The 16606-nt window shown below is 44.7% G+C and overlaps 1 protein-coding gene across 3 annotated transcripts in view; it reads left to right on the forward strand.

Annotated features, from left to right (window-relative positions):
- Window positions 1-16606, forward strand: part of CAPN9 (calpain 9) — a 1322409-nt gene that overhangs the window by 1238147 nt on the left and 67656 nt on the right. For 2 of the 3 annotated variants that reach the window (XM_073627590.1, XM_073627589.1), the window contains exon 18: window positions 4017-4133. In XM_073627590.1, coding sequence (XP_073483691.1) covers window positions 4017-4133 — 117 coding nt within the window. Of the gene's footprint in view, window positions 1-4016; window positions 4134-12078; window positions 12181-16606 lie in introns of all 3 variants that reach the window. The other variant, XM_073627588.1, reaches the window with a different exon arrangement.

Below are 16606 nucleotides of genomic sequence, written 5' to 3' on the forward strand. Positions count from 1 at the left end.
GAAACCCACAAACCTCTGGACGCTCTTACAGTCCAAGGGTACTGGCCATTCAAGAACTGCAGTTACCTTCTGGGGGTCCATGGAGATGCCAGAAGTTGAAATAATGGGGCCAAGGAATTGTATGGTATCTTTCTCAAAGTCACATTTTTCAAGCTTGGCGTAGAGTTTATGGGCTCGGAGGCAAAAAGGACTTTTCGCATATGGATGTGATATGCCTCGAGGGAAGGTGATAAAACAAGGATGCCATCTAAGTACACTATCATAAAGAGGTCAGTCCCGAAAGATGTAATTCCCCAAGTGTTAGAAAGTTGCTGGGGCATTACACAGCCCAAATGGCATGACCAAATACTCAATATGGCCAAACCCAGTATGAAAGGCCGTTTTCCATTCATCGCCCTCTCTTATCCGTATTAAATTGTAGGCTCCCCTTAGGTCCAATTTTGAGAAGACCTTACCCGTGCGACACGTCTGAATGAGCTCAGGGACTAAAGGCAACGGGTATCAGTTTTTGATTATAATACTGTTCAATTCTCTGTAGTCGATACATGGTCTTAAAGAATGGTCCTGGTTTTCCACAAAAGAGTCCAGCGCCAGCAGGAGAGGTAGAGGGCCGGATGAACCCTTTCCTTAGATTGTCATCAATGTATTTTCAGAGGACTTCAGAGGACTAATTCAGGCTCAGAGTGGGAAGATCCTCCCAAATGGTATTGCAGAACCAGGAAGAAGCTCAATGGGGCAATCATACGGCTGGTGAGGCAGTAGGAATTCAGCCCCCTTCTTGTCGAAGACATCCAGCAAGTCTCTGTAAACCTGGGGGAGAAGAGTGTTGTCATCTGTGGAAAGGGGTTGAACTGTCAAACAGGCTTGTTGTCAAAAATATTGGTGTAAGCAATAGGGTGACCTGAAAGACACAACTTCAGTCAACCAATCAATCTGTGGCTGGTGCTGTCGAAGCCATGGTAACCCCAAAATAACTGGAAAAATGGGGGAAGAAATCACGTCCAGCCGAAGATATTCCTGATGGTCTGCTTCGGTGGTGGCCAATATGAGGGTTGCCTCATGGGTTATGGGACCCGAGGTTGGTGTGGAGCCATCTGCCAGATGAACGGTAAATGGCTGGGGATTCTTGCATGGTGGGATTCCATACTTTTTGGAGAAGTGGATGTCAGTAAAGCAGCTGCAACCTCTAGAGTCAATACTGGCTGCTACTCAGATTATCCTTCCCGGTATCTGCAAAGAGAGGCAGAGAGTTCGATGTGAGGATTTAACAATGTACGGTGAAACAGATGGGGGTTCGATCCACTTAGTCCCCCTAATGGGACATCCCTGAAGAAAGTGACACGCTCCACCACAATACAGGCATAGATTGTTCAGGCGACAGCGTTGTCGCTCTTTGGGTGTGAGGGGTGCACGAACTAAGCTGAGTTGCATTGGTTCTGCGTCATGAATTGGGGTTGATGCGTGGGTCTCAGGGGTTCTCAGGTGTGGCGCCATGGGTACTCGGAGCATCCATGTGGGACGAGCCATACCGGATCGTTCCCTGCAACATTCTCTGAGTCTGCGATCAAGCTGGATAGCCAACTGAATTGTAGGTTCCAATATATCAGGGAGCCTCACTCTTGCTAATTCGTCTTTGAGGGGCTCGGACAGGCCCAAGCGAAACTGATGGCACAGGGCAGCATCGTTCCATGCAGTGTCTGAAGCCCACTTGCGGAATTGCATTACGTAGTCCTCAACAGTTTCAGTCGTGGTGGTTCGTTGTGGGTTATCATAGAGGATTGCCATGGCATCGAAGAAAGAAGACAGTGAGTGCACTATAAGACTCTCCCTTTCCAATAGCTGATGAGCCCATGCTTGAGGTTCTTCTGTAAGTAAGGCTACTACGACCCCGACCTTTGTATCCTCTGCAGAGAAGGTCCTAGGCTGTAAGGTAAAGTATAGCCGACAGGCGTTCCTGAAAGCCCGGAACTTGTGGCGAACCCCTGAAAAGCGTTCTGTGGTTCAGGAGCTGGAGTAGAGATGGGCTGCTCCATACCCATAACAGGTGGTTCCGCAGGGCTCAGAACTGAGGAATTGGCCATTGCAGTCAGCCGACCTTCCAGTTGAAAGTACCTCTCTTGTATGGCCGAAAGGGCCAGAGACACAGAGGCCACTTGTTCTCACAGAGCCTTGACGGCGGAAGCGCTCCCCTCAGTCTCAGACATGGCTGGTTTATTCTGTCATGAGAGCCACATACCTGATGTGAGACCAAAGTAGTGGGGAGGCCTCCCTTGCATCTCGGGTTCTTGAAGCCTCTGGAGATGGAGACAGAGACTTGGTGGACACCGAGTGGAACAGGTGCCAGGGGTGCGGAGCACCGTGCAAGCCTTAGTCTGAGATCCGAGCCGAGGTCAAGTCCAGCTGGGCAACGAAGTATAAAAGGGTTAAGAAGAATGGTCGAGATCCAAGCCGGGGTCGGTTCCAATCGACAAAAGGGGCAAAGAAGTAGAATGGTCAAGGTACAAATCCGAGGTCAATGGCAAGCAGCAATCAAGAGTAGTCAAATAGGTTTCCAGGTCACAACAAGTTTAGACAGATCACACACTAGCACAGGAACAAGGGGGGACTGAATATAAACCAGCAATTTGGCAGTGTCTAGGCTGGGCTTATATAAAGAAGTTTTAGGTCACTTCCTGGGCATTTTCCCGCCTTTTTCCATCAGGTTGATGTCACTTCTTGTGCGCCTCCTGGGGATTTTCCTGCCTTTTTCCATCAGGTTGAAGTCACTTCCTGTGCGCGTCCTGGGCATTTTCCTGCCTTTTTCCATCAAGTCTTCTGCGCAGGTGCGAGAGAGAGTGTGAATCTCTACAGCCAGGACACAGAAAGCAACATTTTCCAAGAGTTTTAATGCTTTCACATTCCATCCAAAGGTAAAAAAAAAAGCCTCACTCAATAAGGGCCCTTCACATCTTCATGTTTTGATCCACTGTGTTAGCACACACTCTATTGCTTGCTAACATGTGTTAGGCTAATGCAGCCAATTCAAATGCCTCAATGCATTGGAAAACACAAAAAATGGAATGCACTTTTTTTTGATGCAGAAAACCATAACGAACCATAGCATACAGTATGCACGTTGAAAATGCACTAAAGAGTGTATGGTGCACAATGCATTACCTCATTGCACCACAACTCACAGGTGTGAATGCCCCTTGTGCAATTTACAGAAAACCTTGATTATTCTCACACCAGTTCACACTATTGCAGCTCTGCAAGCCATGTTTGTGCAGATATGGCAGCCCATTTATTTGAATGGTCTGCTGTGCCTGTGGTTTATGCAGGAAAAAGGTTCCTGTACCGTTTTTGAAAAGCAGTGGCAGGGAAATCGCATGGTGCTTTTGCTCCATGTGATTTCCCGGCAGTTCCCACATCTGCAAATGTTCTTTTTGTGTTTTTAGATGCATGGGGGTGCCATTAAGCCCCGCGTATTTTTAAAGAGCAGATCTATTTGCGGGTGTGGAAACAGGTGTGATTCCCACACCCGCAACCACCCACAATTGTGTGACTCTAGGCTTACATAGTTGATTAGAGATTACAGTGTAACTGTAAGAGAATAAAGGTAAACAAGGAGGTATTCCTTTCTTCTCTTTTTCTTTCTGTGTACAAAAACTGCAGGAAATTTGGCAAGTAACAGAGCTGAATCTTCACCTTTTGGTACACTATTAATTCATAGATCTATAAATCCTTATCCCTATCAGTAAATCCATATACAGTATCTATATAATAATATAAGTGTGGGGAGAGACAATGGATAATGTATCCCCACTGCAAGATTTAATGTTACCCCCTGTTTAAAAGATTTGAGTCTTGGTGGCAAATGGCAATGATAACAGATAGAAGCCCCTGACAATTATAAAAACTAGACAGGGGTTTTAAATTCTAACCGACTCTATACAAAAATAACCTTACATATACTGTATATGAATAATTTTAGACAAATACAATTAGGAAAATAATGAACTTAATTATATTTTTAGGGTTTCAGCTTAACAACACAATGTTGCAACTGATTGTCTTGAGATATTCAGATGACCTCTACCAGATAGAATTTGATGATTATCTGAACTGTTTGGTTCGTCTGGAAAATTGTTGCTGTGAGTATAACATATGTTGAGATATGTGAAATATGGTTTCTCTCTTTAGAAGAAGCTTGGGAAAATTGTGTATACTATTTAGATTCATAAGATACATTGTATTTAGATCCAACTTTCCAAACAGGAGAAATAACCCAGGAAAATGTTACTTTTTTAAGTGTGCTGGCACAGGCGTTGGTGGTAAAGACAAGAATACAGCTATACTTGTGTACATGTGTGTGCATTGCAGATACAAAACGTGAATTCTGTTTCCTTTTTTTAACAGAAGTGACCATAATCCATACCATGCTTATATTTTGAATCACTGCTTTTATGGAAAATGCTAGTTGATGTCTATCATGCTGATCCATGTTGATGCTTCCTAAAGGGACCAACATGGAACAAACTGGAAAATCGGGAGTTCTGACTTTGCTTACTGAATGCTTGCTTCTTGTCTGTGACCCAGAGAATGGAGGCAACCAAGCCATTAGAATTTTGTGTCACTTATAATATTTTTAGTGTCTATAATAAGTTTGATTTATTAGCAATAAAAATAAGCGTGACTTTTATTGTATCACACAATGGCATCAAAACACAAAGTAAATGCAAGAGGTAAAATAAAAATTTTCCCTGAAGGCTCCATGTCAGCACACCTGGGTATAGGGTCCCACCCCCTATGCTTCCAGGTCCATAACTCATGAATTTACGCCCATCTGCAGCTTCTGCATTCTTCGTTTTTCCTCTTATGTGCAGAACCTGGGCGGCCAGTCCATGCGTATAGGTTGAGGCTGGACGTGGTCCCTGGTGTGCCGTCTAAATGACCCATAGGCCAGGAAGCCCAGCTGCTGGTCCTCAGTGCAGATTTTACCATGGCTCACAGCCTTGTCTGGGATCCACTGGGTCCATGTGAAGTGGGCAGCTGTGTCGGCAGAGTCTCCCCTAGGCACGCGCGCCTGTGCAGTGCTGATGTTTACAGTTGGGCGGCAGAAGTTTGGGTGGGCTAAAAGTAAAAAATGCTTCACATCCAAATGGATGCTGCTTTGCTAGTGTAGCACTACACCCATGAGGGCCACTCAATTAATCGATACCCCACTGGTTAAACCGACCTTGCAAGTCCTTCGTCACCTCTGATACTCTGGGTTCTGAAATACTTGTAACAAAAGTACTTTAGAAACACATAGTCAAACCAAGCAGTTAAATCTTTTTTACTGAAAGATTAATGGCAATGACATTCAATAGCATAAAACTTGTTACCTGCAGGGAATTCACTTTGACAAGTAACCTTAAAATTAGAAACAGTCAAACAGCAATAACTAATTGCAGTAGAGTATAAACACTTACACAGAATCAGCAAACTATGCCTAGATTGAGCTCTATGGATACAGGTGGAAGAGGGGCAGGGGAATGACCAGATGTGTGTCAGAATACTCCCTTCTGTTCCTTGACTCCACAGTCCCAAAGAACTGTATAACCCCGTATTTAATTTAATACAAGAATATGACACTTAAATCATTAGGCCCGCTCTTATAGTGAATAGAGTCCTCGGTAGAAGTGTGGGCCCCGTATGGCACCAGTGGCTTTTTATCACTTGTGGGGGGGTATGTTTTAGTCTCTCAGAAGAAAATAATGCCTTGCATCTTCAGCTAGCTCTTTAGTGTCCTGACAAGAAAGGTGGTGGGAAGTATACTTGTGTCCTGACAAGGAGGGTAAAGACTGTGGCTGTTCAGCAAAGAGTAAGTGTAGCACAGAGTTCTCCTACAGGTTACATCAGTGAACAAAACAACGGTGTCTGCATGCAGTGTCCTTTGTTTTAGGAAGATGGGCAAGTGCCCGCTCACCTATCCCTTTGACCTGTGGTAATAAGGGGTGGCCTAAAGGCTCCGCAGCAGGCACCCACAGGGTCAAGGAATGACACTCGACCTCATGTCGCACCATGCCACAGCTTGGCTGGATCTCACGTTGATGTGATGAGAGTGGCCTTCAGGCTGCTCCTGGACGACCAGAAGTCACTGCTCCCTCTAACAGCCAGGAAAGCAGCCCATCTAGTAGGGGTGGTGAGGGGAGTACAGGTAGGTCTAGACAGTTGATGGTAATAGGGGATTCTATATTTGGAAGGACTGATAGAATAATTTGTCATCAGGATCGCCTCAACCGAATGGTTTGCTGTCTCCCTGGTGCCAGGGTTTGGCATGTGGTGGACCAGGTTGATAAATTACTGGTTGGGGCTGGGCATGACCCAGCTTTCTTGGTTGGAACCAATTATAGAATATATGGAAGGTAGAGGCTCCTTAAGAGCCAATTTAAAGAACTAGACTGCAAGTTGAAGGGAAGGACATCCAAGGTGATATTCTTTGAAATATTGCCTGTGCCATGCACAACACAGGAAAGGCAGGGGGTGATTAGAGAGCTGAATGCATGGCTAAAGACCTGGTGTAAGGAGCAGGGATTTAGGTTTTTAGAGCACTGGGCTGACTTTTCATTGGGGTGCAACCTATATGCTAAAGATGGTTTGCACCTAAATGGAAGGGGGTCTACTGTGCTGAGGGAGAGGTTTTGGGGAAGGCTGGAGCAGTATTTAAATCAGGATTGTGGGGGGAGAGTGAATTAGATTATAATGGGGCAAACAGGGTGGAATGGGGGAAGATGGGGGGAAGGGTTATGGCAGATATGTGGTTCCTATGTTACAAACAACCATTGTAAATTGTACTATTTGTACTAAAATAAAAAATATGCAACATTCGTTTGCAAAATGTGACAATGAATTGAAGCGTTTGTTCAACCATGCCAGAAGTCTGCCAAGTAAAATAGGTGAGTTGGAAGCTCTGGTGCACGAGGAGAACTATGATCTAATTGATAATGCTGAATCTTGGCTTCATTCTTCTCATGACTGGGCAATTAATATTCCTGGTTTTGCTCTCTTTTGCAAAGACTGGATAAAACGGAGGGGTGGTGGTGTCTTTCTCTGTGAGAAATGATCTCAAAGCAAGTGTTAAAGAGGACCTAGTTGATGGAGAGTGTGAGGAGTATGAAGCATTATGGGTGGAACTTTACATGGGTGTGCGTACTACAAAGGTTCTCATTGGAGTATGTTATAGACCTCCCAGTGTTAGTGAGGAGGTGGAGACTCAGCTCCTTGCACAGATGGAAAGGGCTGCAAGGGCTGGGACAGTGATAATAATGGGGGATTTTAACTACCCAGAAATTGACTGGAGTAATGCCACTGCTGGAACAGTTAAAAGGGCAAAAATTATATACCTATTACAAGACAATTTTATGGTCCAGTTTATTGAGGCCCGACTAGGAAGGAAGCTCTGCTGGACCTGGTAATCCCAAACCATGCAGAGATTATTACCAATATTCATATAAAAGAACATTTGGGTAGCAGTGACCATAACATGACTTCATTTATTGTTAGCTGTAGGCAGCAAACACATACGGGTAAGATTAAAACACTTAAAGCGGACCTTCAGTCGTTTTTTCATCTTTCCATCTATAAAATTTTCTGTCCTTGTTGTTTTAACTTTGGATGGTAAAACATTTTTTTTCTGCCAGTAAATACCTTATACAGCCCACTACCTGTTTACTGTCTGGTAAAAAGCCTATGGCTTATGACATTATGCATAGCTCTCTCAATCTTGTGAGATTTTGCCAGGAAAAGGACGGGGGATGAGTCACAAGAAGGCCAATGAGAGCTGCAGGCCTGCAGAAGTGGAGGTGTGCTTCTGCGTGTGTCTGTGTAAATCCAGGAAATGAACAGGCAGCATCTTCAGCTGCCCACAGTTAAAATGGATGCAGCCAGACTTAGTGGAGGGAGATTTCTGCAGCATATTTGGAAAGTACAGAATCACTGTATAAAATAATATGTAAAGTGGTTGGAGGGAAGCTTCAGAATGGCAAAGATGTTTTTATTACAAATTATGTGAGCAGACTGCAGTTCCACTAACTTTAAGAGAGCACATTTTCCAAGGATGAGGGCTGCTCTCCAGGACTTAGACTGGGAGGGAATATTGGCATCAATGGACACAGAACAGAAATGTAAGCCCTTTATAAAATAATCTAGAGTGACTGACTGGGGACAAAGAGAAAGTACATTTATTAAATACTTTCTTCAGCTCTGTGTATACAAAGGAGCATGGGGGAGCTCATGTCCATAATGGGGGTGGTAGTGACACAGCCCCAAATGATCCAAAATGGCTCAAAAGTGATATGGTCCAGAAATATTTAGACAGAATAAAGGTGAATAAAGCACCTGGACCAGATAGCATCCACCCACGGATCCTAACATAATTGAGCTCTGTCATTTCAAGGCCATTGTTTCTAATATTTAGGGACTACTTAATGACTGGAATAGTACCACTGGATTGTCGCAGGGCCAATGTGGTGCCCATATTTAAAAAGGGATCAAAGTCTTTACAAAGTCTTTAAGTAACTATAGACCTGTTAGTTTAACTTCTATAGTTGGGAAGATACTGGGGAGTTAAATAAAAGACCACATAGATGAGTTTTTGCTGGAAAAAAATATTTTAAGCAACAGACAGCATGGATTCATGAGAGACCGAAGTTGTCAAACAAACCTGATTTGTTTTTATAAGGAGGTAAGTAAAACCTTGGATAGACAGAGAGGTGGCTGTGGACATGGTATACTTAGATTTTGCAAACGTGTTTAACACAGTTCCCCACACACGACTCATGTGTAAGGTAAAGTCTACAGGCTTGGAAAGATCGATTTGTAAATGGATAGAAAACTGGCTAAAAGACAGAACTCAGAGTAGTGGTTAATGACTCTTACTCTGAATGGTCTAAGGTTATCAGTAGTGCACCCCAAGTTTCAGTGCTGGGACCCTTACTTTTTAATATCTTTATGAATGATATAGGGTCTGGGATTAAAAGTAACATTTCTGTCTTTGCAGATGACACTAAGCTATGCAGTGGAATAATGTCCTTACAGGATGTCTCCAATTTACAAGCCGACCTCAATGCACTAATTGGGCAACTAAGTGGCAAATGAGGTTAATGTTGATAAATGTAAAGTTATGCACCTGGGGGCTAAGAATATGCATGCATCATACATACTAGGTGGAGTAGAACTGGGGGAATCCATAGTGAAGAAGGATCTGGGGGTTTTGGTAGATCATAATCTCAAAAATAGCATGCAATGCCAAGCTGCGGTTTCGAAACCGAGCAAAGTCCTTTGTTGTATTAAGAGAGGTATGGACTCCAGAGAGGGATATCATTTTGCCCCTGTACAAATCAGTAGTAGGACACATCTGGAATATGCAATTCAGTTTTGGGCACCAGTTCTCAAAAAAGGATATCGGGGAGCTGGAGAAAGTGCAGAGAAGGGCAACCAAACTGATAAGAGGCATGGAGGAGCTCATCTATGAGGAAAGATAAGAGGAACTGAATATTTTCCCTCTTGAGAAGAGGAGATTAAAGGGGATATGATCAACATAAACAAATACATAAGTGGTCCATATAGTGAACTTGGTGTTGAGTTATTCACTTTAAGGTCATCACAGAGGACAAGGGGCATAATATATGTAGATAATATAACCCAGTTATATTATGTACATTTAGGAAAGAATCCAGGCCTTTTTTAAAGCAATATACTGAGCTTGCCAGAACCACCTCTGGAGGGAGTTTATCCCACATTTTCACAGTAGGAGCTGTGAAAATGTGGAATAGACTCCCACCACAGGTGGTTGTGGCAGGCTCAGTAGATTGCTTTAAAAAAGGCCTGGATTCTTTCCTAAAGGTACATAATATAACTGGGTACTTACATTTATAGGTAAAGTTGATCCAGGGAAAATCTGATTGTCTCTGGGGGGATCAGGAAGGCATTTTTTTCCCCTGCTGTAGCTAATTGGAGCATGCTTTGCTGGGGTTTTTCGCTTTGCTCTGGATCAACTGTGGGTGAAGGATTGTGTATATGGGATTGTATTTTTTATTTTATTTTTGGATGAACTAGATTGCCTTGTGTCTTTTTACAATCTGACTAACTATGTAACTATGTAAATCTCCATGTAAGAGCTGAAGCTTCTCGTTCTGGTTCGAGGTACCATTGCTCTCTACCAGGTTACCGGGAAGAGTCACACTATGAACAACCCAGACATACTGGGCAAGACTGCCTGTGAAGTCTGCATCAAGGAAGCGAATAGGGATGGGGAATCAGACGGCAGAGAAATTACATCTATGATGAAAAAGGTGTTTCAGGAGATGCTACTCTTGTGTTTACCACTTAAGCTCAGCCTCCACCTACCCCAGTGCATCTACTTTGCGATCATTGTCACCTTAATTGCCTCCAGCCACAAGGGAAGGCCTGGCAGTCCACGAATCTTTGGCCTCTGATGCAGTTTCCTTGGGTGAGGAGGACAGTCAATATGTTGGAATTGACTTCACCTTTGTTAGCTATTTAGGAAGTTAAGCAAGCTCTACTCTGGCAGAGAAACGGAAGCGCAAACAGAGGAAAGTTTTCAGGAAGGAGGGACTGAATTTCCCTTTTCATGGAGGAAATTCAGGAGATTTTAGCTCAAGAATAAGATAAGACAGTCTCCTTTAGGAACAGATTTGTGAACCCTTCAAACATGAGGACATCAAAAAATCTGAGGATCTGCTGGCGGTGGACAAAGCCTTTATGCATCTAGCCAGGCATGTGAACTTACCTCTTGACAATGTGGTAACCTTAAAAAGACATGCTGGATAAACGGGTTTGTTTGGATCTTAAAAAGATCTATACGCTGGCTGGTGGGGCATGCAAGCCATCTATGGCATTGGTATTAATTTCCAAAACAATGGAGGCTTGACTGCAAAAGTATGAGGTAACAGTGGAAAATGATCTTCGCAAAGCTGAGACCTTAGCTTCTCTTTCTAACTTGAAGCTAAAAGATTCTTTTATGACCGAGGCATCGATCGATGTAATTAAACTGCTGGCCAAAATTATGCTAAATGCAGTAACTGGCAGAAGAACTCTTTGGCTGAGGCCCGGGGTGGCACATCCTGCATCCAAGCAAGATGGTGCAAGATCCCCTTTGAAGGGCGTTCTTTTTTCAGGAACAAACTGGATGCCTCTATTGCAAAGGCCACAGGTGGAAAATAGGGGTTTATTCCTCAGGATTGGCGATTACTCTGTCAATAGATCATCATTTACAAGGGTTCTGCTAAAGCTAGAGGCAGAGAAGCCAAATTCTGCAGGCCAGAAGTAGAAGAGATCTGCTATACCCTGGGACAAGAATCCCCGAAATCTAAAAAGAGTTCCTCTTTCCAGAGAGAAACAGGATGTGCTTTTGACGTATGTCAAAAACCTTGCTAGCCAGAAGGCAATAGTTGCAGATCCCTGATGGGAGTGCTTTACTGGGGTTTATTCTCCCCTCTTCTTGGTGCAGAAGAAGTCGGGCTTATGAAAATCGATCTTTCAACAAATACATCAGAAAAGAAAGCTTCAAGACGGAGCTGCTTCAAATGATCTTGAAAACCACACAACCAGAGGATTAGCTCCTTTCCATAGATCTCAAGATCGCATATCTCCATGTCCCGACGGTTCCATGCTCTCAGGGGTTTCTGCGGTTCTCTGTGGGATGGCTATATTACCAATTTGTATGCCAACCCTTGAGGCTGACCACATCGCCCAGGATATTCACAAAAGTCCTTTTGGCTCTGATGGTGTATCTGCGCTCTTAAGGGATATGGATATACCACTAACTGGATGGTGTCCTGCTGCTGAACCAGAACAGACACGTTGCTTTCACACTGAGAGATGGCAATCTCAGTGCTGGAAGAGTTCAGTTGCTTATGAGCCATTTCATACCAACCCAGAACCTGGAATACCTAGGGGCAATGAAAGATACTCGAGCGGCAACGTTGGCTCTGCAGGATGCCAAGATATCCTGAAAAAAAGTGAGTACCCAAATCCCAGTGGTAGAATGCATGCATCTGCCTGCAGTGTAATTCTCGCCTTTTTCTTTTTCAGATTTGATTCCTGAATCAGTGGAGGTCGGAGGACATCGGATAGAGCATGCAGGATTGGGAACAAGCCTATATTGGTGGTCGAGGAGTTGGAACATACTGCCATGTAATTTCTTACTGATGACTAAGTGGCTGGTGGTTCAGTCAATAAATCTTCCATAATAAATAATAATTGTGCAAATCCAATCACCAGGCGGTGAAAATCAAAACAATCATGAAGAATAAAATAAGCAAAAAACATAAATATAATTAAATCTAAAAGTGCAAAGTGACCAATCAGTATCCTGAAAGCATTCAATAATGTAAGCCTGTAAGTGAATAAATGATTCCCAATACTGATAAGATGCAATATCTAATCTTCAAAGTGCAAAAGTGACCACTAAATATCCTGAAATCGTTCAATAATATAAACCTGTAAGTGAATAATGGATCCCAATACTGATAGGATGCAATAACCAACACATACAATACACAAAATATCTTCAGAACAATTCATAGGTGAAGAAAGTGCAAAGTGCAAAAAACAATCGATGTGCAAAAACGGCAATTAGTGTCCAATTCATAAAGTCCCCATTCGCAGTGATGTAATAACCCACAAAATAAATGTGTAAAAAATATCATCAAATCAGTTCATATATGAGGAAAGTGCAGAGTGCAAAAAAAACAATCGATGTGCAGAAAAGAGAAATTGATGTCCACTTCATCCACTCCCCATCCACAGTGCATCACCTGTTCCACTAGCCTCTCACCTCTAGCAGCGGCCCCTACGGGCCTAGTAGGACTCAAATCACCCAGAGACGATGACTCTCCACGGAACGATCGACCTTCTAACATTCAGTAGACACCTTCGATCTCTGGGCTCAGAAGTGAGGACATAAAAATAGAGACTGGCTCCAATGTGTAGAACTTCAAAGATTTTATTTGACATCCAGCACACGTAGTAACTTACATAGAGAAAAACACAAAACAGCAAAAAAAACACAAAACAGCATAAAAACGAGTACTTCCCGTCTCGGCCGTGACCAGAAGCGACGACACCTGGCTCCTCCCTGACGCGTAACGTCACTGCTCACGAGACTTCATCAAAGGGCGATCGCTGACTGGAGGGAACCAATCTCTGCCGGGGCCAATGCACCCTTGGCCACTGGCCACTCTGCAATCCCCCCGTTGGGCATAGCAGGTGTTATGTTCACATCTTTGTTACACATCATAGCTTTGTAACTCATGGTCACTTTATTTAGTGTTGCGACTGCTTCCTTGCACCATGTTTCCCAGTCCATGGTGCTTCCCTGACAGGCATTCTGCAGTGCTGCATCACCTCATTACCCAATACTGTACATTTGTCATCTCTATATGCATCACATTGTACAAGCACAGGTTTACCTATGTCTCATCGGGACGATGCTTCGTCACACAAGACAGGGTACAATACACTATTTTGACCAGTTTGTTCTGGTGGCGCTACCATCACACCCAGCTTTACACTACCAGCTTTAGCAGGGTGAATAATTTATTCACCAATCTGGTCACATACCAGGTGGGTGGTCTGCACCCACACACTCTCACTGTGTGGTGCAGTCCCCCTTTCTCCCCCAGAGTAGTGCCAGAGCGGTCCCGGACAACCTCCAGTTCCAGCACAGAGAGATCCCTGGAGATTTCCACAGATAACCCTGCGGATCTGCCTACGGTGGTCACGGGAGACATCCTACTCCCATTGTTTTTAGTAAACACATTACCAACGTTATTCTCAAATATGACATTTCCAAAAATACATTTCTCAACCTTTAGAGGATCATCATGATGCTTAGACGTAGCTGTAGCTATTGTGGGTGGCCTCTTACCCACTTGAGCACCTCCACAGCTGACCTGGGAAACCCTCCGTTCCAACACTGTGGGCTCCTGGGAGGTTTCCCTGGGCAACCATGCAGCACCTGTCTCTGTCACCAGGGAACATGGTATACAGATTTCTTTGGTCACTCCTAGTACAGCGCTTCTAGCACTCTGCTGGATTAGACCAGGTACATAGAGAGTCCCCATGTCCTTTTTAGTCTTTAGTCCTGCTGCCAGTTGGGCTTTACCCTGTGCCTCCCCACTACTCCGGGTAGCACACTGCAGCAAGTTAACCTGTACTGCGGATCTCCCCGCTGGACACACTTCATTGGGTTCTGTCCCATAGACTGCCTTACCAATTCCTGTAGCCAGTGTCATAGCCTTCATTTGAGTGTGTTGTCTCTCATCTGTGGTGTCTCCACAGGCTGACTCTTCCATGTGGTCATGGAGCAACACTGCAGCCTTTCCGGACCCACCAACATACCCTGCAGGTAACACACGATCCCTGTTGCTAGGGGTAACAGCAGACCAGCACGCCAAAGTTGGTTGGCTACACCTCATGGAGGTTGCAGACTGTGGTGCCCTTCTGTTTGGGCTGACCACTTCACATAAGCGGCCATAATACACATCTTTACATTCCTCATGCTCATTGGTACGCCCTGCACGCCACACAGACTTCTTGCCACTGTTGCCAGGGGTGACAACCGATATGCTTTCAGAAAACCAAGGGCTGGTACACTGATGCACTCTCATGCTTGACTGGTGCTTTGTTGTACCAGTGATGCCTCTCCCGTTGATACAGGTGAAGACCACCCTTTGCTGGAGCGTTGCTGGCATTCCCATTCACACGGGAACATTTCCCCAAGCAGAATCTCAGCTTTAATACTGGTCATAATCATCTCGGCTTGGACCCATCTGTTAGTGGATACCCAGGACCGATTCAGCAGCAAGGTTTGCAGCAACTCTGACCACCGGTCTCTAGGCCATGCCCTCCATGTTGCAGCTTGTTCAAACTTCATTAGGAAGCCTTCTCTGTAGGCAGCATTGGCCGTTTGAAGTTAGACGCCACTATGTCAACTTCCCACTCTGCAACCAGGGACAAAGGATGTGGAACAACAGCTGGCACTTTCCCTTTAACTGGATTTAACGTACACTTCTTGTGTTTTGACCGCCTCATCCTTGCAGTCACATACACAGCAGCTTGTTGCACAGTTCACAGCAGTAGAAAAAAAAATTCTCACAGGATAGGACAGTACTACCTGCACGCAATGCTCATTGCCTGGCTGCAATGGGAGCAGAGACCCGGATTTCCACCATCTGTGTGCCCGCATTTGACAACCACTTGTGATATTGGGGATATGTCTAGCTCAGTGGTAGATGCATCTTCAGTGAGTTCACAGCCAACAGGAACTTCAGTTTAAGGGCGTGGTAGCCCACTTTCATTGAAAGGTTATTGAAGGTTCTTCTCTCAAAATTTACAACAAAAATGAAAATGCCACGTCACCTGGCTCTCAAGGCTCACTTAGCCGTGGTTGCAGTACAAGGCTGCGCAGGCCCACTCCTGGCCTCTAGGAAGGGGTTCTCCTGACACTCCAGGCTTTCACACTTCTCCAAGACTCACGGTCCCCTCTGATCCCCAGGACTCTCTCTTCCGGTTGTCTCAGCTATGGTCTCCCCGACTCTCTCAGCTGGCCCAACTCTCTCAGTCCACTGACCTGGAACCTCTCCTACATGGAGTGCCATCTCAAGGATATTGCCTGGGCTCTTAAGCGGTAGCACATCTCTATCCTGGCTGCAGCAACTGCTCCCACACCAACTCCCCTGAGCTATGCTCAGATCTGCCTTAAAATGAGTGTGTGCATCTGGACACACACAACTTGCAGAACTTCTGGAAAGTCCGGACACAAGATTGAAGATTCCATCCCTCCCAATGCTCTTTGAAGTCTTCAAGTTTCCAGCCCCAATCCAGACTTATGCCCTGTACACATGTTTTCCCGTTCTTCCGACGGAATTCCACTGAAGCTGGCTTGTGCACACACTATCATACCAAAGTCCGACCGTCAAGAAAGCGGTGACGTACAGCACGTACGACGGGACTAGAAAAAGGAAGTTCAATAGCCACTGTGCCACCCTTTGGGCTCTTTCTGCTAATCTCGTATTTATCTCGTGTTAGTAGAAGTTTGGTTAGAGATGATTCACGCTTTTCAGACTCCAGCTTTTTCAGATAGTTTTACTGCTGTTCAGTTTGTGCTTGTGGGTTTTTATCTGATTTTCAGTGCGCATAGTCAGTTCGTATCTGTTTTTCAGTGCGTTCTTGTCCGCTCGTTGCTGATTTTCAGCTCGCTGTTCACAGGCCTTGCTGTTCTTCAGTGCGTTCTGTTAAGTTCGTTCTGACCAGCCGACCCTTTTGAAACCATGTTGCGGGTACGTACTCGTCATAGAGTTCGTGCTGTGTGGGGGCTTGGTGTTGGGGTTTATACTTTGACTCAAGTCCAGTCCATGAACAGGGCGAGGAGGAGTTCATGGACCAAGAATTGGTTACTCCAGCATGACTTTGACCTTTGCTTCGTGAGATCCAGGAGAATAATCCTGACGATTTCAGGAACTTTCTCAGAATGACGGATTTTCACTGTCTGTTGGCTTTGCTGAACCCTTATATCAGCAGGCAGGATACCTGCATGAGGCAAGCCATCACTCCAGAG

Source organism: Aquarana catesbeiana, linkage group LG04, assembly GCF_042186555.1.
Source record: "Aquarana catesbeiana isolate 2022-GZ linkage group LG04, ASM4218655v1, whole genome shotgun sequence".
NCBI classification, from domain to species: domain Eukaryota; kingdom Metazoa; phylum Chordata; class Amphibia; order Anura; family Ranidae; genus Aquarana; species Aquarana catesbeiana.